At 25.8% G+C, this 26,422-nt stretch overlaps 2 protein-coding genes across 3 annotated transcripts; one reads left to right on the forward strand and one right to left on the reverse strand.

Moving 5' to 3' along the window:
* LOC129989236 (gastrula zinc finger protein XlCGF17.1-like) lies at window positions 1-7,748 on the reverse strand. Of its 2 annotated transcripts, none has more exons than XM_056097624.1 (2): window positions 7,685-7,748; window positions 1-1,229 (listed from the first exon to the last, which is right to left on the reverse strand). In XM_056097624.1, exon 2 carries the CDS (start codon window positions 1,070-1,072, stop codon window positions 17-19), a length of 1,056 nt encoding a protein of 351 aa, XP_055953599.1. In that variant the 5' UTR covers window positions 1,073-1,229; window positions 7,685-7,748; the 3' UTR covers window positions 1-16. The 2 variants fall into 2 exon arrangements, with proteins under 2 accessions (XP_055953599.1, XP_055953598.1); XM_056097623.1 differs by lacking the exon at window positions 7,685-7,748 and adding an exon at window positions 5,483-5,594.
* LOC129989238 (ribonuclease P protein subunit p29-like) lies at window positions 7,311-24,493 on the forward strand. Its single transcript, XM_056097625.1, has 6 exons — window positions 7,311-7,513; window positions 7,710-7,771; window positions 11,055-11,266; window positions 14,526-14,594; window positions 17,825-18,000; window positions 24,273-24,493. Exons 1-6 carry the CDS (start codon window positions 7,453-7,455, stop codon window positions 24,407-24,409), a joined length of 717 nt encoding a protein of 238 aa, XP_055953600.1. The 5' UTR covers window positions 7,311-7,452; the 3' UTR covers window positions 24,410-24,493.
* Window positions 24,494-26,422: the final 1,929 nt, after the last annotated feature.

Genomic DNA, 26,422 nt, shown 5'->3' on the forward strand with positions numbered 1-26,422 from the left:
TTCTTTAAAATATATATCAAACGAATGTAATTTTTCCATTTGTATGCGTACGATAATGTTTATTCAGATAAGATTTTTTAACATATACCTTACTACACAAGTCACAAACAAAGCGTTTTTCGTTTGAATGACTATGATAATGTTTATTTAGATTACTTTTTCGAGAAAAAGCCTTGCCACATATATCACAAATAAAAGGTTTTTCATTTGAATGACAACGGTAATGATCATTTAAATTATCTAGCCGGGAAAATTCTTTGCTACATATATCACAAGAATAAGGCTTATCATCAGTATGAGTACCATAATGCACATTTAAATTACTTCTATGAGCAAATGCCTTACCACACATATCACAAACAAAAGGCTTTTCATTTGTATGAGTACGATAATGAATCTTTAAACTTTCTCTTCGAGGATATGCTTTATCACACATACTGCATTTAAAAAGTCTTTCTTTAGTATGAACAACGTAATGGTCCTTTAAATTGCTTTTCTGAGAAAATGCCTTACCACAGGTACCGCAAACGAAAGGCTTTTTATCTGTATGAATTACACAATGCCTTTTTAAGTCTCTTTTCGTAATAAACGCTTTACCACACAAAACACAATCAAAAGGTCTTTCATTTGTATGAGTTCGATAATGTTCATTTAAATGGTCTTTCCGAGAAAGTTTTTTACAGCATATATCACATGAATAAGGCTTTTCTTTTATATGAGATAGAGAACGCTCATTTAAATTACCTTTCTGAACAAAATTTTCATTGCATACATCACAAGAAATTTTTTTTTCTTTTGTATGTGTACGATTATGTTCTCTTAAATGATCTTTCTGGGAAAACACCTTACAACAAATATCGCACGTAAAACTTTTCCCATTTGCATGTGTAAGAAAATGGCTCTTTAAATTACCATTGTCAGGAAATATCTCGCCACATTTATCACATTTGAAATATTTCTCATTTCCTGAAGTGTCTCTATCGACAATTAAATCAGTATTAAATATTGTAGCACACACATTACTAACCAAATGGATTTCATTTGATTCCTTAGAAGTCTCCATCTTCAACATTCAGTAATAACTTTTCCCTTACAAAAATGTGATGAAGTTGTAGCAAGGAAATTTTTCTACTTTCATGTGTTCAGAAACAGCATAATATTCTGTTTCATTGAGGAGGTAAAAATTTAATCCTTCTTTTAGATCAAGTCAACTTTAGATGCCAGCAAATCTGGAAAAGAAAATGTATTTTCAGTAATCTACATTTCGATACATCTTAATATTATTTTATTACTCTACAGATAGAAGTTTGAAAGAAGGAAAAAGATGCTTCATACTTGTCTTTTAAGAAACAGTGAAAGAAATCTCTAAAGAGTTGATTGAAACAATATTTCAAAAACTACTATATTAATTAATACTAATATTATCAAAAGTGCTATAAAGTGGCCGCCACACAGAAAAGTAAAAAAAAATAAAAATTACACGGCAAGAATAGAAGTTTGAAAAATCGATGAAATATTTAGGTTCTAGTCAGGATTATTTTAATTCAAGTAGCATTAAAAAAAAAGGGGGGGGGGAGGGATGAGAAGTAATTAGAATGTGAAAAGCAGAAAAGTCTTCTTCTTAAATTCGTAACTACTGAATAGTAGCTAAAATGAAATAACCGTTATAAAAGTAAATAACTGTTAATTAAATTAGTAATTTATGTAAGTTGATGAAAATACAGCATGGAAATAATTTTTAATTAAACTTGCAAATAACTTCTCCATGAGTGAAACAAATTTTACTAGAATTTACAATGAATTAATTAATAATAACCACAAAAATATTCATACATTTTATTTAACTTAATGATTTATTGGCAGCTTACATTTACATTTTCTCGTATACGAAATATGCAATGAGATAGTATTGTATTTGTGTGCATATGAACTACGATAATAAAATAATAATAACAATAATAAAAACAAGCTAAATGGATAAAACTGGGCATATAATTTTAAACTTTGCCAACGGATCAATCGTTTGTCGATTTGTATATTCGTGCGTGCATGAAAATGATAACTCAAAAACTCATTGTCTTAAAAAAGAAGCTTAGTACATAGTTTTGAGGCCAATCAAATGGAAGATGTTCAAAACGCAAATTCGGCATTCTTCATTAGTATTGCACATCGCGTATAATGAATGATATTGATACAATCGCGTGTAATGATATAGTCATATCGGAAAAGGATGGATATTCGCATTTTAATATCGAATTTTCAGTCGATATTGTTTGAGGAACAAAATTTTCAAGCAGGGATTTTACATTTCCGCTTTATCTAATTCTAAGAGCAAAAGAATTTGAGTACTCGCGCAGACTTCAGTTTAATCCAAGGCCTACAATTTTCATGGGGGGGGATCTTTACAAAAAGAACACGAGAGAAATTTTAACGGAAATTGTAAAAAAGTTCAAATGCAACACAAAGAAATAAAAATAAAACACATTTTTGAAAATTTTAAAGATTTATTTAAAACATTTTCTATATAAATAAATGTAAAAAAAAAGAAAAAAAAATTAATGCACATTCACATTATTAAACGATAAATGTGCAGAGGAGAAGTATGAAAGAGATAGAGAGAGAGAGAGAAAACAACAACCAAAACAAAAGACAAGTTAAATTGAATACTAAAAAGGAGTAAAAGTCAAATCTCTCCAGTGAAATATATACAGGTTTATGCAAAATATACAATTAATTAGCAAAGATAGCAAGCAACTGGCGTAGAAGAGCGTGGTTTTTGAATTAAAATTTCTTATGATTAATTCTTTTTAAAGTTAATAATAATAAAAAGAAATAATTCCTGATTTTTTTTAATTGAATGCTTTAAAAATAGCATAACCAATTGGGAGTTGTCTCCCGGAAACTTTCTCGCGCACTCTCTAATAAAGGTTTTATAAAAGAGAAAGCCTTGTATAATATTGTCACATAACATTATACAAATGTCACAAACATTAAGACATACATACAAGCGGATATACAAATATCACAAAACATTAACCTTTGGTGTGGATTTACTGAATCCACACCAAACGATTGGTGGATTTACTGAATTTATCACCATGGTGGATTTACTGAATCCACTATGACGAGTTTTTTGGCGATTCATCCCTGACATGTGGTTAATAGTATCCAAAAATCAAATTTGCGCTTCAGACACGTTTTTCCCAAGCGATTGAAACCAAAATTTAGCACAGAACTACTCTTGTAGTCATAAAATTACTTGCCAAATTTGATATATTTAAGCCTTTGTGATATTATATTATCCCCTTTACATGTTTCTGAAAGTACAGATTGACAGACGGTCAACCTCCTAGTTCGATTTCGCACAAAATTTGACAGGTGTCTACATTATAAATGTCCAATTTGTGCATCAAATTTTATCCAGCTAGTTCTCTTCATTTTGTAGTTATTTAGCTAAGTCACATTCGAACAGCCGGACAGATAAACTTCCTCTGAACGGATTTTGCTCAAAATTTGATATAAATCCACAAATGTGGTGTAAAGACCGTATACAAATTTTCAGCCGTCTAGCTCAAAACGTTTTCGAGTTATCTTTGTCACAGGCAGACAAATATTTTCCAATAAACTTTTTTTTTTTTTTTTTTTCTCGTAGGGTGAGTCTAAAGGTAGAGATTCATCAAAATTTAGAATTCGATTTTTTTTTAATGATTATTATACTTACTCTATAGTACGTATAGGAGAAAGTAAAAATTCGTGTATCAGCAAAAATCTGGTGTAAAAGAGGCTAATGTCATTGCGTCCCCGGGAAGCATTGGAATAAAACATTAGAATATTTATATCATTTTTTTGAAATTAAATATCATGAAGAGGCGAAAAAAAAAAAAAAGTAATATAATGCCCAGGATGCTATCGATATTTACTTAAAAAATTTTGACGACTGTGAACGAAAAAATTATGTCCTTGTTACTTATCAGCAACTTGTCTATGTCATAGCAACAGAATTCCCCACAACCGAATCACTGAACCAATTTCATGGCTATGACTTCCGAATACATAATTGATGATCGTTTTCCCCGTCCCACAACTCATCAATTTCCAGAAATATCGTAAAATAAAACGTTGACAGAAACTCCCAATCTCAATCACTGGACTGATTTTGCCAATTTTATTCACAATTAATTTCACCATCTTGAGTGTACTGCTAGTTAATCAAACTGCTGACTGTTTACTGTACATTCACAATTTAAAATAACGGTATCTTTTGCAGTGATAAAATTGATTCCTCAAAGTCGGTTGGCATGAATAAATTAATATTATTAAATATGATGGGGAAATAGCTGGTTGCCGAAGTCAGCTAGAATTTTACTACAGAAACACTGGTGATATTTTTGTTAAACTAAGAGATTGAGATCAAATTTTTAATCAAAATATTGAATTAAGCACCCATATAAGCACACACACACAAACTTCCTCAATATATGAATTCCTAGAGGTTTATCTGCTTAACCGATCGGAAGGATTGACTGCCGGTTGTCATCTTTTTTAAGCAATTTCAATAGCAATATTTTTTAAAAACTATTATTAAGAATAAAGAATTTATTTAAATGAAAAATTCTAGTTAAGAATTCAAAGTTTAAAATTTTATTATAAGAAAAAATAGGCATGTTTATAAAATTTTTAAACTTACATATTTGAGAATTGAAAAGAAATCTTAATTTACTGATGTAGTCATCAAAATATTCTGAATAACTAAAACAAATTTAATGCATTCATATAAATTAACATTAACAGGTACATTATTATAATTCTAGTACAATGTACAAATTTTTTTCAAGATTTTTATATTCTATTTAACATTCAAATTATACGTGGCAAAATATTAATAATCAGAGAATATTTCAAAATGGGAATTTTGATGAAGAAATAGGAAAGTACTTTTGTTTTAGGTCAATTCGTTTTAAGATGAGAACTATATTCCTTTAAACAATCTAGGTGATAACTTGTTTTCTACTTCCTTCATCCCATTTTATCTGGATATAACACATGAATTGATGTGATACAGCTGGAAAATAACACAATGGAAAATATGTTTGAAATTTCCAATACATTAGTTATGAAGGGAAGGAAATCTTACAGAATCACTGATACCAATATATTACACAGAGGAAAGTAATCAACAAGTAGAATCTGTACTATGAGTATGGAAAAAGTTGATCCAAAAAAAAGTTGAGTACAGTTCCAAAGGTAAAATGAAAGTATTGTTTAACATAAAACAATTACGATCAGAGAAAACTGCTGCAGTAAAAATATGCAATGACACTTGTATATAAGAATAGCTATTTTCATTAAAAAATACATCCAATAAAATTACCAGAAGTTTACACTGCACTCATATTTTAAGATAACTTGCATGGCATCATATATTTGCAATGATTAAAGCTTTGAAACTAAGGGAAAAAATTATTTCTATACACTTACTAACCTGACACTTAGAATATTGTCTGTACTAAGAAATTATAAATAACATTCAAGGACACCATCATTTGTAGCTATTTAATATGTGCATAACCATAAAAGAGATCCTCCACCTTGCCACGACATCAGAAGTTGAATTGAATGATCATGACATCAACTTGAGATCTGATATTTAAGGGTCATTACTGGTCAAGGAAAAACTCCTACAGAAGATATGTCACATTATAGGAATGGAGGTAACTTGACTCTAAGAAATTTCTGTATTCATTAGGAAAAAGAGATCAAGCAAATGGGTCAGGCTACTTTTTATTACCATGTTTAAGGTACTCCTCTCCTAGTAAGATTAATCTGAACTAGGAAGTAATACTGACTTATCAAAATATATGCAATAAATAATATGAATATAAATGTATTTCTTTAAAATTATTTTATTAAACTAAAACTATGTATAATATGTAGCATAAATATCCCAATTCACAGTATATCTATATACAAAAAGAAAATACTCAATAATGGTTCATGTAATGAACCATTATTGGACATAAATTTAAAAATATGTCATTATAGAAAAAAGTCAACAAGATTAAAATTTATACTTAACTTAAATTTACCAAGTGAAAAAATTCATTTTTAAAAACAAGTTCAACTCCTCCAGAATAAATTAACTAGTAGAAATGCAACATTTTGAATAAACAATTAATGAAGGACAAAATTAAACTTTAATAGTTTCTGATGTAAAATGTAGATTTCTGCCTTAAAAAAATTCATAAATATATCAGTTTTGTTTTAGATAAAATTGTTATTTAATACAAATGAAAACTGTACAGTTTTCACATTAAAGAAATGATCTATAATTTGTATAAATAATAAACTTCATATCTTACAAAATATTTGAATATAATAAAATAAAAATTCTGCAGTGAAACTACAGCTTAAACTAATCGATTCAAATATCAGTAAGCAGAATTTCTGTTCAAAAGTTCCCCAACAATATCTAGATTTATAATTATTTTTACTTTTTTTCGAAGTTTATTACAACATAGTACATGAAATAGTTCTTAAATTAATTATTACTTTTCTTATTGAAATTAACAATTATTTATTATGATTTCGCATTTTTCACATGAATATCAAGTATTATATATTGTATTATAAGCAATAATTCAGTACATAACAGTACTTTGCAGAAATTGTAGCATCTGATAATATTTCTTTACACATTTGGAGGTACCAATTCCTTTATTATGAAAACCAAATAAAACTGTTTTGTTTTAACTATTATGCCAGTATAACTATTTCTTCTTTTAACTATTATGCCTATTATAATTTCTTATATTTCAGTGATCATAATTGTTATACTTTTCATACATTAATGGAGAAAAGATTTATACGATAAATTTAATAATGAGAAAATGTAGTGATATAATGAAATATTTCTCTTGAAATTAGTTGGGTGATTTACTTGCCTTTGAAGTCGACCTTATTCTTGTGGGAATTAATATGAAAATTTTATTTTCTGACAGTTATATTGTCTCAATTGAATATATGGGATAAAATCCGGAATAGCTCTTTTTCTAAAAAAAACAATGTCATTGCCGGTTCCGAATAGTTGCACTTATCCTATATCTTATACTCCCTTTAATTAATAGTAACTTCCAGTTTGTTTATTTCTGTACATTTAGTGGATTTCCTACATTTCCGATCGAATGGAAGTTTCGAATCCGATTTGTGAATACGTTTTTCCAAATCTTTGCTTTACTTAATCGATTCAGAAATTTCCGATGAGCAAAGAGCACATAGATTCGTATATCGGGATTCGTTATAAGACCGTGAGTTCTCTAATAATAACAGTATCCACATGTTTTATTTGTTTATATGAAATAAGTTTGTATACATAACTTTTTTTCAAGTAAAAGCTATTACCTCACTTTCTTGTTATACATCCCACACTGTTTACATTAATTTTTTTTTTTGAATATGAGTGAATCAACAACAAATAATTCTGCAAAAAAGAAGGAAAAGAAAAATTCCTATAAGAGTTAGTTACTTAGACGTTTTATTTTGTAGATTATTTATGTTTGTATGGTTATGAGAATGATTTGCTGCATTATTTTTACTGATATTTATACAGTTTTTACATTCATTTTATTGATTCAAAGATACATAAATAAAATACGATTCTGATTCATATGAATTGAATAGCGCTCACCAAACTATTTTATTTATTTATATAGATCCTCTTTACAAAAGTCTGCCGCCATCAATCGAAAAACTTAGTGAGAGAATTGGTTTGAGGGTAAATATATGATAATATAATTCTTTTATATTGTGTTAGCGATTGTACAATTTTCGGTATTATATTTGCAAAGCGATTTTGAGCACATAAGGCTTATTTTAAAATATCTCATTTCATGTATTATATTTTTTTCTGAATATTTTTTCAACATCTATGTTTATATTTTTCCTTAATATGTGTTTTTCAAAGAATTATCTTAATTAATTGGCTCTGAACTTCAAAGATGTATTTAAATACTTTTCATCTTGTGTCTGTCACCTTATAGGATTTCATTATATAAGTTATTTCAGTACTTATGTTTTAACTGCATGATGTTATGTTTAGATGCAAAACGATGTTATGTTTATTATAATGTCCAATTAATTGTCAGATTGTCATGTTAGTCTAATGACCTTGTTTACCATTGACATGCAATTAATACACAAGTGCTGTCATTTCCTTTACATATTATTTTTAAAGAGCCTTAATGCATAATCATTGTTACTTTTATGTATCACATTGAATGGAAGGCAGATAATTTTTTGATTTAGATTAACTTTCCTCTTTTGTAACTTCATTCGAAGAAACAAATCTATCTTGTAATTCTTGTTACGTAATTAATATCTAGGCCTTTAAAATAGTTTAATTTTTGAATGAAAAATGTGTGTATTTAATGAAATTTCTAGATTAGCTTTTATATATTATTACAAGGTGATTCATCCAAAGACAGATTGCTCAAAGATTATATTACCTAGAATAAAGCTAATTCATAATCAGATAATATGTGTAATTAGAAGTATTTTTGTATTATAATTTTTCATAGGCTTACTTAGAAATTTTAGAATTACATGAAGCTCCATTATAAATAATATAATTATCATGGTTGTATATTTCAGTTGCTTAGTGATTGAATCTAGGAGTCACTAATATATATAGGTAGCCAATTATGTCATTTAGAGAACAAATATAACATTTTTTAAGGCTTACTTTAACATCACATGCTTTTTCTCCTGCAAATGTTCACTGTTTTCTAATCTTTGATTGCTATATTTTTTTAAGTGTGCTCCATTAACCCTATGAGCCCTGACTGCTTGATACCGTTTGACAGGGGCCTGACTCATGTGCTTTGGGGTTGTTAAATGAGTTTAAGGCAGTGAAAAGTATTTCACTTCAAGAACTCATTAAATTCATTTAACCGCCCCAAGCAGCATAAACCATATGCACAATCGAAATTTATTAATTTCTGTCACTTAAAAAAAATGATTAAAAGAAATTTTCTAGCTGAAAATGCTCATTATTGTTTCTTTGTATTAATATATATATATATAAACTTTTAAAAGACATTTATATATTCATTTTTTTTTCTGAACATAAATTTTTAGAATATCTATAGTTGTTACAATTCCATGTCTAATAATATCTGCATGCTATTACAGCGTAATTTTTTAATATTAAATCAGAATAGTAAAATATTAGAAATTAAATTTCTAATTTGAATGCTTGAGGAAAGAATTGACTTTGCCATACACTGAATGCCAAAATTTTCCCTGTCTTCATGCTTAAATGTCCTTATTAATGAAGATTATCATTTCTCTTTTCCCATTTCATCACAATTATTCCTATTTTCTCACCTTCATTCACTTTAAAAAGAAGATTGATTTGTGAATAAAATTATTTTGGTAATTTAACTGACATTAATTTATTTTATTTTCATAAATTATATTCAATGGTCATAACAAATTTTTATTTTATTTCTGCAAGTTTGGGTATTTTTTATAACAGTTTATATCTTTGAAATTAATTTTTTACTCCATATATAGTATTCTGAATATTTACAGATAAGCTATGGGTTTAGACAATTCTTTGAAATATATATATATATATATGTGAATATTTATTCTTGAAAATATTCTTTGAAAAATATATATTATATTTATAAACATGTGAATTTCTAAACCAATTAAATACATTATTTTTATGTACTTTTTCATGTCCTGCATATCATTATGCGCAGAAAGTTTTTTCAAATACTTGTTTTTGGTGTAGAGTGTGTTATATTGAAAAAATACACACACTTTCTTTTATCTATTAAAATTTTTGATTGCTGTGAAATTTTAATATTATGGATAAATGTATGATTAATAAGATAATGTTTTCTAAATTGTAATTATTATTGTTAATTTTACATAGTTTTATAATAGTTGAGGCTTTTATTTTCTCTGTATGGATTACTCACATGAACATATTTCGTTAAACAGATTTATTTTATATTCTAGCTGATGATTATTTAGTTTAACTTAATTATTAATTATTAGCTGTCTTTTCTGACCTGCTGGTTTGACAAGAATATTGAATTTGTCTATTTTCATTTAAATTTCTTTTGCATAATTTTATGATCATGTTTCTCAAAGAAAATTTTTTTAGTATCAAAGTGTTTTGGACATCCGAGTCATATTATTTTCATAGCTTTATATTTATTCTTTTAATGGATATGTATATGAGCATCATAGTTCTATTAAAATCATAGCTTTCTGGATAATCAATCTTATAATTTTCACAGTAGGTATTGTAATTTCACCTTCTTATTTCCCATGTGAACTATACAAATATTAAACAAAACCCACCTTCTTTAGATTTTACTAATGGTAGAAAATCACATTAGTAAATTATTAACTGGGTGATGGACACAATTTAAATTTCTTTATAACAATTAAATCGGTTATTGAAAATTGTGCAGGAAAGTATTTTTAAGAAATCACCAAAATTTAAGAATAATTTGCATGAAAATTAAGTTATAATTGGAAAGATAATTTTTTAAATTTTAAGCAGCTGTTTTTAGCATAGTTTGTTTACTTTTTAATAAATTAAAATTCTAATTAGTATTTCAAAACAGTCACTCCAAAGTGTATGTTTTCCCTTCTTCCAAGTATGTTCGTACTGAATTTGGTAGTTTGATGGTCAGTCCTGTAAAATACCAGAACAGACTAATATAAATTTGTTTTTATTATTAGTAGAGATTTAGATAAAATTAACAATTACAGTAGATCATAATGCCTATGAAACAAGCATTTTATTCGTTTTTTAATGATAAATGTATAAAATAATATTTCTTTTATAAATGTCATTTGTTACTGCAGAACTAAATTTCATTCACTAAGTCTAGTATTAATTGAAAAGCAATAGAAAGGGCATTATAAGAATATTATATTTTTTTATTATACATAACAGTTAGAAAATAAAAAAAATGCCATTTTTTAGAATATTTAGTCATTTTCTTTCAGCTTTTATATTAATTTCTTTCTAGAAAGTCCCTGAAAATTACATCAAACAATTTTTGAAGGAGAATATTCCAAGAACTGCAAGTTATGATTTAAATGAATACAAGGAATATATTTTCAGCAATGAAAAATTCAAAAAGAGGAAGAAACAGTTAGCATCCAAACAAAGAAAGACTCTGCTAAATGCTAGTGAACAACGGAAATTAGCTGTCTTTAAATTGGATCCTGAAACCACTAAGTAAGAAATTATTTTAAATGATTTTTGATGGATGTAATTTTTAGTTATAATTGTTTGCACTAAATTCAATGATATTTAGTACAAGTGTGTGGAAAGTATTTCAATTAATTTTATGTTTTAAATATCTCTTAAACATTATCATAATTGTACTTGCATGTTTGAACTTTATTAATTTTTATCTTGCAAGTTAAGATGAAGGGGAAAAAAAAACCCTAAATTTTATTCTATGGTTCTTCAGTTATTTATTTTTGATTTCTTTGATACTGATTTGTTTAAAATTGATAAATTATATTAGAAATGAAAACTTCCTTTCATTATATTGTTAATACATTTATTAAGGGTATTGCAACTTCAGTGTTTTTTTTCAGAAACATAATGAAAATTTAAACAAATAAGAAATTTTTAATGAAATATATCACTATCATTCTATAATAGTAGTTTTAAATGAGTAGAAACATATATATATATATATATATATATATATATATATATATATATACAAAAGTATTAGAATCAAGTTAATAGGAAAAACAAAAAATCAAATATATATATATATATTCTGTTTAAATTTGATAATTTCAAGTAAAAACTTTTCATTTCTTTTTTCATTTTCATTTTCATTTTTTTAATTACATTTTATCTCAATTATAGGTAAGGTTGAATTATTTAAAAAATATGATAACAAAGGAAGTTTTCTAACAAGTGAAATTTCTTTACAAGCAATATTTAAATATGTAAAAAATAAATTTTCTTGTTTTATTAAATTTTTCTATAGTAATTAATCCCATACATCAATAAGCTGTAAGAAAGCCCCTTTCTTTTTCAAATCTTTAATATTTCAGTTTAAATGCTATATTTTATTGGTTTATACCTGTGATCTTTTCTTTTCTTTTATCTTTTAATTATTTTACTTTGCATTGAATTACCAAAAACTTATGATTTGGGTGGTTCTTGTTTTGTTGATTAATTAAATGGAAGAAATAATGAGGATTGCTATTGGAAGTGAAAATGCTACCCCTTAAACATATGGCTAAGGAGAATCTTCTATATGTTTGAAAGGGAATTGAAAGGAAAGAAGATTTCACTATAGCTATAGATGAATCTCTCTTTTTCTAGTGTTGATTGTCTCTAATATTTACTTTCAATATTGTAATTTTTATCAACAGAAATTTTTAAATTTGTCACTGCTATGCAGCTCTATATTTTCAGATTATTTGATTCAGCTTCTGCTTTCAATAATTGCATTACATATGTAAAAAAATTTTAAAAATTGCTTAATCATAATATATGAAATCAGTACTATATATCTGTGTTTGCTTAAATGATGTATTATGTATAATTCAAGGAGTTGTCTTTCTGATTTCGGAAAAACAGTCATTTATTGGTTGAGAAACATAATAATGAAAATACTAAAAACTTCTTGATAATAGCTATAAAATTTTTCAGTTGAATATTAAGTCATACATGATTCAACAAAAATGATTTACTGACAGAGAAACAAAATCATGTATAATTGGAACAGTTGTCTCATATCTAGACTGCTATTCCATTTAAAGAAAAATAGATGTGTACACGAGAACAACAACAACGTTACTTAAGTCCATGATTTTCATTGATATTTGAATTTTTGCCATGTGTTTCTCATAAATTGCAAGATCAATTAAAATTTGATATCTAATATTATTAATTACATAAATATTTATTAACATTTATGCTTATTCTATTCATTTTTAAGTTACTTATTTATTGAAATTGTTTTTGTTTTTTCTCTTCTAATAAGCAGTTGGATGAGTTATGATGAAAAATTGAATACACATGAAAACCAACATATTTCACTAATAATCTCTCCAAATGTTTTTGAAAAAATACTTTGGTTAATGATAGATTAGGTATCACTGATAAATTCAGGGTTACCAGTCGGTGATAAAATGGGCATACATCTATCTGCCTAAGACTTTTGTTCATCCAGTTTAAATAGATCTCAGAGTAAATGATTAATTAATTTATATGCAGGATTTCTTGCCAATGTGTTCTACTTGCTAATTAATTTTATACATATGACATATTTCTTCAAAATTCTTTTATTTAATAATTGTGGAGGAAATAATTTCTGTGCAGTTAATCTGTCCTTGAAAGAATTACTTGGAAGATCCTGATTCAAATTTATTTTCTTATATGGAGAAAACCCTCCTTTTTTTACATATATTTCAGTTAAATTTATTAGTACAATTGGTTTGAAATTTATGCAGTTTTTTTTTTAATGTTTCATTGATTGGCTAAAACTTTATTTATTTTGACTGATTTTTAATATGCTTCCTTTTAAATAAGCCCTGGCAAGTAGACCATGCTGCAAAAGAAAAAATCTTTTTAATGATGCTGAAATTTTTTTGAAAATTTTATAATGGATTTTATATAATACAAATGTATATCTATTGCATACAATCTTTTTTAATAATTCTGAAATTTTTTGAAAATTTTATAATGTATATCCATTGCATATTTCTTGAAATTTTCCATATATTATAAAGCAATTTTTTGAAATTGATTATTCTATGAAACAATTTCATTATCAAATTAGTCTGTCTTATATCTTATATAAAAGTACTGAATGCATATTTTTGAAATTTTCTTAATTAAATTGAAAGAGAAAATTACAGTATTCCCTAAAATTTTTGTTATGTATGGTTACAAGAATTTTTTATGGCTTAATTTTATTATAAAACTAAATCCTCAATTCCCTTATCTGCAGTTAAAGCAAACTGAAAGAAAAATTTAGATTTAAAAGAATAAGAATTGTATATTTTTGATAAAGTTTTATTATTATTTCTTGAGATTCTGTTTTATTAGATCAATTTTAGTTTCTTTTATTGTTTCATGATTAATAGCTATAAATATTAAAAATTTGATAGATTCTTTTGAATTTTAAACTGCCTACAGCCACTTCATTACTCTAAAGCAAGTTTTTTTTTTTTTGCATAATATTAACTTACAATAAAAAAAAATGTAATAAAAAGTCATTTAATGATGGAGTGAGCAATAGTATAAGATCTGTGGTATTTTAATTTCTATGTTCTCTGCACTTCTTTTTAGGAAAAAACATTTATTTTTACTAACATATAATTTAAGGCTGATATTATACTTATAACAACCTTTATAGATTTATAATTTTTAAGGACTAAAAAAAAATATCTTTAAGTTGAATGCATTCATTAGATTTTGTGTTTAATGCAATTAGTTAATGCATTTATCTGTCTCTCAGATTTAAAACTTTCATCCCTGTGCATGAATTATGGAAGCAGTATATGCAGAAAATGCTTCAACTAAGAGAGTAAGTTTATGTTTTTTTAGTAGTATTGCCTAATTGTGAATAGAGAATACCTATCACAGAAACCTATTAATTGTTCTATGTAAATTTATTTCATAATATTATTATAATTTAATTCATTTTAAAACTTTTTCCTTAATTTTTTTCAGTATATTTGAGTCTGAAATCAATTATGTACAATCTTCTAAAATGCAATTTAAAAGTGCAACTTCTAAAAAGCGTTGTTTAAATAAACCTGTTTTCAATTAACTCAGGATCATCTATAATGCTCAATGATTTCAACTCTAGTTAAAATACTGAAAATTAAAATATTACTACTATGTGAACATTCTTGTGCAGTAAAATGGAAATGGATAATATAATGAGTGTGCGTAATTTGTCAAAGAAATCTTTCTTTGTACATTTTTATATGAACATGAACTTTTTTTCTTTCCATTTTGGCAGATATGACAAAGATCTTATCTTTTTTTTTTTTTTTTTTTTGAGGGAGGGAGTTAGAGATATATGAATGAACGTTTGGTTTGCATCTTTGTAATCCAATGCTTTATTTGAGATAATTTCTTTGTAATGTTGTGAATGTCAACTCTATGTGACATAATTAAAAAAGCAACATTAATTAATCTAAAATATCATATGTTTGTTTGAATATGGTAAAGACCAACTTCAATGCAATAAAAGATCTTTCACAAAATTGTGAATGTAAGCAGAATGCTAGAGAGAGATAAAAAGTTTTGATGCTAAAAATATGGGACATGGTATTATTTTCATATTATTTGTGACAAATATGTAAAATTCTAGTGTTTTTCATCTAGAAACATTTGTACTTCAGCATGTAAACATTTTCATTCAAACAAAACTTCTGAATGAGAATTTTACCATTGCTAATCTACTTATTCATCTGAACAAATATTTCTTTTTACAGGATATCACAATTTTTTGTATTTTTGAAAGGATTTAAACAATGAAAATTTAGATTAAGTTTGTTCTAATATCATTGTAAATATTGTAAATAATATGGCAGCATTATAAATGCAGTTTATCTCAAGGTTTACTGAGTAGATAGTGGTAAGAACATTTATATAAGGCTATGATTTTATTTCCCTAGAGAGGTAATCTTTATGTGCATATTTTATTGAAATGCTCGAAAATTTTTAAATTTGTAATCTAATATAGTTAAAAACAGATTATGAGTAATTACATCCAGTTTTCTTAAACAATTGAAATGTATTATAAGTATGGTGATACATATTTTAAAAAATTCATTATTCAAGAACGGGTTAACTACTTAGTGTGTAATTGGTTTTATTTTCTCCAAACAGCAATCATGGTTTTGATGTTTTTGGAATCAACAAGTTATTTTTTTTAATAAATAAAAATTGATAATTAAATGCCAATAAATATGCTACAAAAATAGCAACTTTAGATACAGTATTTTATGTTTTTTTTTAAAGGCTTCAATCATATTTTTACAAATGTCAGTACAATAAGCCAAATACAATATTGCATTCTGTTGTTTAAAATTTGCCAATTTATTTGACTGTAATTTAGTTGAATCTGTGGGGTGGGTGGAAGGTGGCTATTTAACTTCACTTTGCTACATCTCTGGGTAGAGTCGTACCATTTTGATTCTAAATTTACTATGTTTTTTAAAAACAATATGCTATTAAATCTGTGGAATATTAAAAGCTTTCTTACCAAGAATTTAGAGATGGTATTAAGTGATGTAGGTTTCTTTAATAAAAGCTAGTTTCAGCAGTTCAGAAGAGGTATGCTGTTCAATTTTTATTGTACAATTTTTTTATGAAATTGAAATGTTATTTTTTTATCCTTTAAAACTTTTCTTTGAAGCAGTTGATATTTCTCGGTTATTACACATTGGTTCATATTGGTTTTTTTATATAATGCATTTGTCTTATTATTCTAACCTACTTTAAAATTTTGGTCATTTTAATTGTTTTTAAGATTTAAATTAGAATTTACAGCTGCATTTTTTTACAGAAGAAACCACATATTAAAAAAAAAAATATTTCTTTCTATATCTCTTTTTAATTTTGGGTTAAAAATAAAGTTTAGGTGTGCAGTGCCTGAATCTTTATACTTATTTTCGCATAAGTATGAAGAAATTCTTGATTTATTTTTAATATATTTTAATAGAGAGGAGCAAATGATTTATGAAAATTCTTTCTACTTTTAATTTCACTTACAATTTAAGGTTGAACACAATTCCTGTCCTTTATTTAAAAATTTAGTCTATTTTGAAATATTTATTGAACACTGCATTCTACTATTCATTAGTTTGATATCAAGTTTGCAATAAAAATTGCTTTATTTTAAATTTGTTAAAAATATACTTTAATAATTTCTATATTTTTAAACTCAGATTATGATTTTTTTTTCCTGTTTCTAATTTAATTGTCAATTCAAGCTTTGATATATTCTTTTCTTTATATCTAACAAAATTAGTCTTTTTGAAAATATTTTGTTTTCTTGCATTTAGATAACTACGATTTTTATGTGACCTGACATGTTAAATTAATGTAAAGGAATACATTAGTAATTTGAATTTTTTTTTAAAACCTTGTATAAGTTGAATCTATTCTCAGTTAGAATTGTGGAATTTGTGTTAGTGGAATTTGACACTTTTAAAGTTGATTCTGTAATTTTCTTTAATTTGATTTAAATTAACAAATTATGTATCACTATTATCTCAGATAATCAAAAATTTGATTTATACAAATAAATTTTAATCATTACTTTTTTCTTTTCACAAGGTGTTTCAAAATAGTTTATATGATATTATAAACATGAATTTATGCTTCTGATTTTTGCTGTTTCACTTGCATTATTCAAACCATTAGCATGTTCAAAGTTGGCTTTAATAGCCAATTTTTATACTATTTCAAAAAAAATTCATTTACTTTGTTAAAAATGTAAAATTTGGTTGGAATTTTTAGTGCTAGCTCAATTTGCAGGGACCGTAATTGGTAGAGGTCTTAATAATCAAGGTTGTATTGTATTTGTTAAATGTTCAAAATAGTTGTTATCCATGTATAAAAATATGAGAAGTATTTAACTATAAAGAGACCGGTTTTAAAAAATCTCATATAGATACATGCATTCAAAAGAATTTTTTTTTTTTAATCTGTCATGTCATGTATTTGTTTTATTTATTATTTTGAATATGAAGCTTTTTGAAAATTTTATTTCTGACCTAATTCTATATCCTTTTGTAGACCTTTACCTGAAGATCTTTCTGGTGTTTATCAAAAACTTCTAAAAGCAGATTATCATGGATGCATGCTTGTTGTTGCATCTTCTGTATGTCACACTTACATTGGAATCAGAGGAATAGTTGTCCTGGAAACCAAAAATGTTTTCAGGTTAATAACAGAGGAAGACAAACTTAAAAGTATGTATATTTATTTTATTTGTGACTGCCTGGTCACTGGGATTAATATTTGCTAAAATTTTCAATTAAATATTTTATGTTATTTAATTTTAATGACACTTCAGCAAAATATTTTGAACTTCAAATTTTTATTGTCTTATAATTATGTAATTCTGACTATTTTAGAAACTTTTCACCATTTTTTCATTATATTATGTATTTTTCTAATCTTCTGTTAGCTCTCCTAAAATTTGAACTTTAATTTGATGAGAAAATGATTAAATTTAAACTAATGCAAAAACTCTTTTCTGAAAACAAACATATTTTTAAAAATCTCAATGTAGAAGATAGAATCGTTCAGCATTGAAATCTTAGTGTTCGACAGAATATGATGTTTTTTATAGTTTAAGTAATGGCTTGACAGATTATTGAAAAATTATTTCTCTGCTTCATCATAAAATTCAGCTTCTAATTTTACTTTCAAAAGGATTTAAAAGGCATAAATAATAATGTTTTATTTTATTTCAATTTGTAAATGTACTTCTGAAAAAAAAGTGAAACTTTTATGCAATTCTTTGGTCCTAAGTAATCAGTAAACTATTCTCGACATTCTAATTTTTAAATCAAAAATCTTTTCAATTTTTTGAGATTTAATCTGATTGTTATGAAGCTTTGAATATCACTAATTAATGGCAATCAACAGTTTCATTATTTAGGCGAATCAGCTTTTTGCCTTGTACTTTTGGGTGTATCTTCTTTGCAATGGTTAATGGAGTCATTTAAAATCATGCATTTTTTATAAAATTGTGATATTAAAATTTTTTTTAATTCATCATGTATATACCCATTTTGCTTTAAAGAATACAGATTTATTGAATTAATAATATAGATATTTTAAAAGTTAAAAAAAAAAAACAACTTTTTTCTTCCATTCATTTTTTTTTAGAAAATATCACATGTCATATTTATTTCATTCCATACAGACACATGTTGCAAATTACATTTACCTGGTATATACATATATGCATAGTTTGAAAGGTAGACATTCATCTCAATGGTATTTTTTCTTTCAAATTGTAATTAATTGAAAATTTTGTGAAATGTTGTCATTTTTACCACATTATCTTCCAAAAATATTATAACACAAAAATGATTTTTACATCATCTTAAAATACAAAAAATAATCTTCTCAGTAGCACCTATTATTTTGTCATACTGATAAAAGCTTTCTCTTGATAATATAATGTGATTTTGCAGGTTAAATGTTAGTTTATTTTAAATGAAATATGTTGGAAATATGCTGAAAACAATTTTTTGAAAATTGACTATAATTAGAAAAAAAATTATAAGAGAGGAAATAATAGGTACCACTGAGAAGGTTATTTTTTTTTAAATGACGTAAAATTTATTTTGTACTGTAAAATTTTTGGAATTTATTGTGATAAAAATACCAAAATTTCATTTAATTTTTAATTAATTAAAATTCTAATTAAAATAAAAAAAACCCAGCCCTGTGAGATGAATTCATATCTTTCAGTGCATATATGTACCAAGGTTGGTAAATGTAGGTTCGGCCTGTAGAGTGCCAATACACACATGAATGCACATTCAACTTTATTACAAGTTGAGAAAAAAGGAAGTGATTATTTGTGTCATCGAATTGATAAAATAAATATCAATATGATAGATGTGCAAAGTGTATTACAATCATGTTGTAAACATTGATTTTTTAAAAAAATCGTATACGAAATGAATTTTTTATTTGGAGTGAACACAAGGCACAAGGAGTGAACTAGATTCTACATTTTTACAGTTATGTGAATCAAATCCTCTTTACAATTTTAAATTTCTGATACTTTTATCTACCACCTTAGAATTTTGAAAAGCACCATCAGCAATGGAGATTCAATTGGTATGGGGAAAAAAAAAAGTTATTGGATTAGCCAGGCAATGCTGAATATTATTATATACATACTTATTTGCTGCTTAAAATTTATCAGATTACTGCTGTTGCTTAGAGAGGGTAAGAATTATTATCTATGCTTGTGGAGAAGGATTTGGGCAAAGAATGACTTTTACAATTATAAAAACCAGTGTATGGAAGCTATATATTCAAATGTTTAAACTTATTGCTACAATAAATTTATAATTATTTTACAATGAGCCTTATTTTGATATAGTGTATATTATTGATTTTAGTCCATAGATTTCAATTATAATTATAATTCCCTTCAAATCATAAAGATTTTTTAAAATTCCATTAGTTTGTTCTCTTGGTGTTTCTCATGGTCAACATCATAATCACTTTATGTTATTTCTCCATATTAACTCCTCAGAGATTTGGTTTATCTCTCAGCCAAAAGAAAAATTTATTATATAATTTACTTAAGTGATCCTTAAATTTAGTTCTACGGAATGAAACATTTTCTCCAACTTTATTACATATCATGGGAAAAGTCTCTATAGAAATCCTAATTATGTGATGTGTGAAGTGTATTTCATATATTTCTTAGAATTATACTTTAGATAATTATATATATATATATATATTTATTGCCAAATTATCTAGAAAATACCATTGGCCTGCGGAAGGTTTCGGGGAATGGAAAGTGAGAATTTTAAAGGAAATTAAACTAAAAATGAATACTGATTTTGACAGATCTAAAGAACGTGGGATTTATTTTAGTAAAACATTAAAAAACGAAATAAAAAATTTAAAAGAAAAATTTGTTATTACAGTAATAGATAAATCAACAAATAATTTCTGTTTAATTTGTAAATATTATTATAAAGAACTTTTAATTAATGAATATAACTCTAATGCAACTTATATGTTAAAGAACACCGGGAAAAAGGAATTAGATAAAAGAATGCTAGCTTTCGCAAAAAAAAACCAAAACTAAGACTTGCTCTCTTAACTATCCTTATTTATTCCCAACAGTTAAATTTCATAAAAATCCATTAAAATTCAGATTCGTAACCTGTAGCACTGGCAGTTATAATTACTATACGGGTAAACATTTCTTTAAATACTTAAAAATTATCCTGGACAAAATAAAAAATGAAGACAACTTTATTATTTCTAGTAACAAAGAAGTATTGGATTTTCTTAAAGATAACAGCATTAATAAACTTAATACTTTTGATTTCGAAAATTTATACACTAATCTACCTCATGAAAAATTAATAAAGGTCTGCACTTTTATATATGACGAATATTTAAATGAAAATATCATTCCTAAAAATAACTGGCTTCAGTTATGTAATTTTAATATTACTGAAAATTACGTGTTTAATGGTATTAATTTTTATAAACAAGTCAAGGGCATTCCAATGGGAACAGCTTTCTCAAGTGCTTTAGCTAATATTTTCCTGCATTACTATGAGAAAAAAATAATTAAATATAATTTAATAAACGGGTGGAGATATATTGATGACCTACTTTTGATTAACTTCGACAATACTAATATTATTACTAATTGCTATCCAAAAGATTTAATTCTAAAAGATACAAATAAAAATCAACTTGAGGCTACCTTTCTGGATTTAAAAATCGAAATTGCTAATGATAAAACAATAGTTGGTATATACGATAAAAGGGATGATTTCAACTTTAAAATTACAAAACTATGTAACTACCATTCCAATCTAAACTCTAAAATTTTCAAAAATCTAATTTTTTCACAAGTTAACAGGATAAAAAGGGTTTGCAATAATAAAAATTCTTATATTGAAGCATCAAACAACCTCCTTAAAAATTTAATTAAAAATGAATTTCCTAGAAATTACTGTAATGTCAATTTTTTAATTAAACAAGGTATGGTTTGGGATTAATCCTTTGGCTTAAATAAAAATAGAACTTTCCTTGCATATTGGATCACTTGGCGCTGGGAGCCTACATCTGTTTACATAATTTACCGCTAGTTTTTTAAAAACAGGGAATCACAATCGTTAGTTTAAAGTTTCCTTGACTGTTGAGGGTATGTACTGGCCTTTTCGTTTTTAATTTTTAATTTCAGTGCTATTTTTTGTTTTTATTGTTATTTTTGTTATTGTATTTTTACTTTGTTGTGGTTAATTTCTTCTAATTTGTTGTTTATATTTCCTTTCTGTTAAAATGGTATATCTCTTGAGCATAATTTCAGGGGATTTTTGGGTCACGAGGAATCATTATTAGACAATGTCTGTATTTCTCACAGAAAAAATCCCTTTCTTTGAATCCCTGCCTGAGGGTGACCCTTGAAAAAGTCTTCAGGCCGGATTCTTTTTTTATAATTTTTTTGGTTTAATTTTTATTTGATTTTTTTTGTTTTTCCTATTAACTCGATTGTAATACTTTTGTATATATATATAATGATATTCTAAACTCTTAATTTAGACCATAGTAAAATATTCTCTTATTTCGTGGTACAATTCCACTTTTGGTTTAATTAATTCCTCTGTAAAACTAATTTGCCATCAGTACTATGTATCAAATGAAAGTGATACTTCCTTTACTCTTCTCAAGGTCAACATATGTATTCCCTTGGAGTCTGGCCAGAAATCCAATGTTATATAAGACTAGTGATTATTTGTTCATACCTTTTTACTTCTGGGTTTGTGCTGCGCTGCGTTTTCCTGTATATAATCATGTTTACCTCCCGAGAGAGAATAAAACGAAATTAAAAATACCGAGTCTCTTCAGAGCTTTGAACCTGCATTCTACTTAAACCAAAAAATATGTTACATATTATTTTTTATTATTTTTATTGAATTGACAAATATCATAATGTTTAACAAAAAGTGCAATATCTTGAGCAATATGTTTCCAATACTGAGGAATAATTAAATTAATCGTTTTTTGAGTTCCTGGATGCCCAAATTGTTCATGAGCCGTTTGCAAAACTTTTCTCCTAAGAGAAAAAGGAACAACTATTTTAAACAAATTTTTCTTTTTAACTACAAGTACATCATCCTGTCGACTAAATAATATGTAATACTTTTCGAATCCCGTCGACTAAATAATATGTAATACTTTTCGAATCCCGTCGACTAAATAATATGTAACATATTTTTTGGTTTAAGTAAAATGCAGGTTCGAAACAGTGAAGAGACTTGGTATTTTTAATTGGTATTTCGTTTTATTCTCTCTCGGGAGGCAAACTTGATTATATAAAAGAAAACGCAGTGCAGCACAGCACAAACTCAGAAGTAAAAAGGGACGAACAAATGATCACTAGTCTTATATAACATTGTTCTGGCCACGCTCCAAGGGAATATATATGTTGACTTTGAGAAGAGTAGAGGAAGTATCACTTTCATTTGATATGTAGTACTGATGGCACGTTATTTTTACAGAGGAATTAATTAAACTGAAAATGGAATTGTATCACGAAATAAGAGAATATTTTACTATGGTCTAAATTAAGAGTTTAAAATATCATTACATATATATATATATATATATATATATATATATATATATATATATATATATATATATATATAAAATTCTAATTATATAATTAGAAATATATTTTATATAATTAGAATTATATCTTATATAATTCTAACAAAACTTAGAGTTTTAATAATAATTAACAGTTTCCATGACAAAAATATAATTCTTTTAAAAAGTTAGTTTATATTTTATTCATGAATTATTCTGGTACTCATGAAGTTACTCAAATATTTTTCTTTGCATATAATTATTATGTTGGGTAAGTACAAGCATTTCTTTAATCTGTTTGTAATCTGAAATCATTGAAATAAAATAATTCTTAAACTTGTACATATAATAATTCTTAAACTTATACATCTCTTTTAGATAATAATATTGTTCCAATATAATTTTAAATATATCATAGAGCTCTGTAATATTATATAAAGGATTTATACTAATAGAAGAAGCTTTTATGTTTTGACAAAATTTTTTTTCAAGTATTATGATATACAATTGCTACTAGTAGATTAATCAATTGCAAGCTATCAGATACCTCTAGTTTTGTAAAAATATTAAAATATTTTGAAATTTACCGAGGTTGGTTTCAAACAAATGAATGCTTGATAAATTTCGTTATATATTTTTTTATTTTATTTAAAAATAAGAGTTTTTTTAAAATTTTTTTTAATTTTGAATAATTTTATTTATTCTTTTCATTATTCATTGCTATTTTAAATTTGTTTGATTCAAAATCTTTTTAGAAGAGTTTTCATTATATGCCTTTTCAGAAGGATGTTGTAAATATTTGGATTTTGTATCATTAAAATTATTTCACATGTTATATATTTCTGATTATAAATTTTTTTTCCAGCCATTCCTAAAAAGGGATCAGTTTTTTGTTTTGAACTGAATGGAAACATATTCAAAATATATGGAGATAATTTCTGTTTTGTGCCATATGAAAGAATTAGAGTTAAGTACAAGACAAGACAACTTGTAGATCCATGATATTTTGTAAATTAAGTTTTAGTTTCATATGTGTCCCATTTTTTTTTTCTATTAAAAAAAATCACTTTTTTTGTGAAAGGTTGTTTTTTCCTCCTTATTTGTATATGCCTATTTTAATGTTTGGCCTTGTTTCATTTGCATTGCAAGTTAATACATTTTATAGAATGATAGAGAATTATTTCCTGAATTCATTTTCAAATTTTCCCCCTCTAAATCTGTATTTTTATTCCTGAACTATTATAATTAATGAAATAAAATTTCTTAACTATAAAATTTGAAAAGAAAATATTTTAGATACTTTTCTTGTTGAACTAAAATTTAATTTTAAAGTTCTGTATATCTAAGACCATGGAGATAACAGTTAGCTGTTGTTTAAACTATGAAATTAATAATGAAAGGAAAAAGAAAAAAATGCCAATTTAGTTATAATATTTTATGCTACTCAGAATTATACATTTCATAAATGAAAATAATAATTTTTTTTGTTCATAGAATTATATTTAAATCATGTTAAGGTGCTCATTGTTTATCTATATTCTGGGGACCATTAAGATAAAAAAAAAAAAAAAGATATTTTTTTGCTCCTTGATTATTTATTCAGGGTGCGTAGCATCATGAAAAGTACTTAAAAATGACTGAAATTTAAAAACCATTTTAAGTGATAGATTTTATTAAAAATAGACCTTAAAAGGTGCATAAATTTCTCAAGAAGTATGAAGAAAGATGTTGTTTTATTTCCCCACACATAGAAAAGCATTCAGAAGCATGGCCACAAATGCTTGTATGCTTGATGTATCAAGAAAGTAAACCAACAAAAAAGGAGAATTTGGAGAATGAATTTGAGGGTTAAATAGGTCCGGGAGTTCAAACAATATTAAGATAACACTTAATGAGGATTTTTTTTTTCCGACTCCATCTTTCTGTACATTACCATTTATTGAAATACTGGAATGGTTATCCAGAAGTGGCAGCACAAAATGCTGCTGTATCTTTCCCCCACTCCCTCTTTTTTTAAAAAACCATTTTAAAGATTTAAATAAAAACCTCTTTAATGACACCAGTTTTGTTTGAATGAATGCATTTTTTCTTTAGTTTTAGTAATTTTTGAAAAATCAGTTTTTGACACAACTTGTAACAATGATTTTTATTATAATGAAATTCAAAATGATATCATTATTTTTTTGAATCGTTGAGTCACAATATTCTATCGCTGTTAAAGTTGTGATAAAAAAACATGCTTTCTTTGCTTTCATTTAAAAAGTCTTAAAACAGTTCCTTGAATAAGATTTTTTATATGATAGTTGTTAAATTTTAAAGCAATGCAATATATTGTTTGGCACTGATTTCAGAAAATACTTTTAAAAAATGTTTCAACTGCCATTTTTTATTTTGACTGTGCTTCTAACTACAGAACTGGCTTTTTTTTATTTTTACCTTCATGAATTTGTTTCCATTATTTATAAAAATTAGGACTTGTTAATGCATTTTCATTTCTTCGTAAAATGTATATTTACATTTTTCTGTGACTTTTTAAAAGTTAAAATAAGATTTTTTTTTTTTTTTTTTTTTTTACATATGAGTTAAAAAGCAGGTTTTTATTAAGTTGTCAGACAGTTCAAAAAGGGTTTTTACTTAGCTTCAGATGTAAAAAGTATTAAGACAGCTTTTATACAGTCTGACCATTTCTGAACGCTTCTATTCGTTTCTATTAAAAAATCACCTAAAAACACATTTAGGACACAGATTTGTTCTATCGTTAATTCTATAGCAATTTGGCCAGTTTGATAATGGTAGTCATTCAGGAATGATTTAGTTCTTAGTTTTACAATACTGCAAATAAAATTACTAAACATAGTGAATTAATGCAGGAGGAAATTAAAACCTTTCATCCCAGCAACATTGAATCTTATTTGCTATCATATATATAAAAATCAAATACAAAATTTTTGGTCATGCTATAATTTTAAATCAATATCCATATTTTTAGAAATGGTGTATCCTTCTAAATGTTTT

Source organism: Argiope bruennichi, chromosome 10 (genome assembly GCF_947563725.1).
Source record: "Argiope bruennichi chromosome 10, qqArgBrue1.1, whole genome shotgun sequence".
NCBI lineage: Eukaryota > Metazoa > Arthropoda > Arachnida > Araneae > Araneidae > Argiope > Argiope bruennichi.

Excerpts from the sequence above, each read along its gene's own strand:
- LOC129989236 (XM_056097624.1), bottom strand. The coding sequence starts at position 1,072 with ATGTTGAAGATGGAGACTTCTAAGGAATCAAATGAAATCCATTTGGTT.
- LOC129989238 (XM_056097625.1), top strand. The coding sequence starts at position 7,453 with ATGAGTGAATCAACAACAAATAATTCTGCAAAAAAGAAGGAAAAGAAA. Across the intron at positions 7,772-11,054 it reads GTGAGAGAATTGGTTTGAGG|AAAGTCCCTGAAAATTACAT; the intron begins GTAAATATATGA and ends ATTTCTTTCTAG. Across the intron at positions 18,001-24,272 it reads AGAGGAAGACAAACTTAAAA|CCATTCCTAAAAAGGGATCA; the intron begins GTATGTATATTT and ends TTTTTTTTCCAG.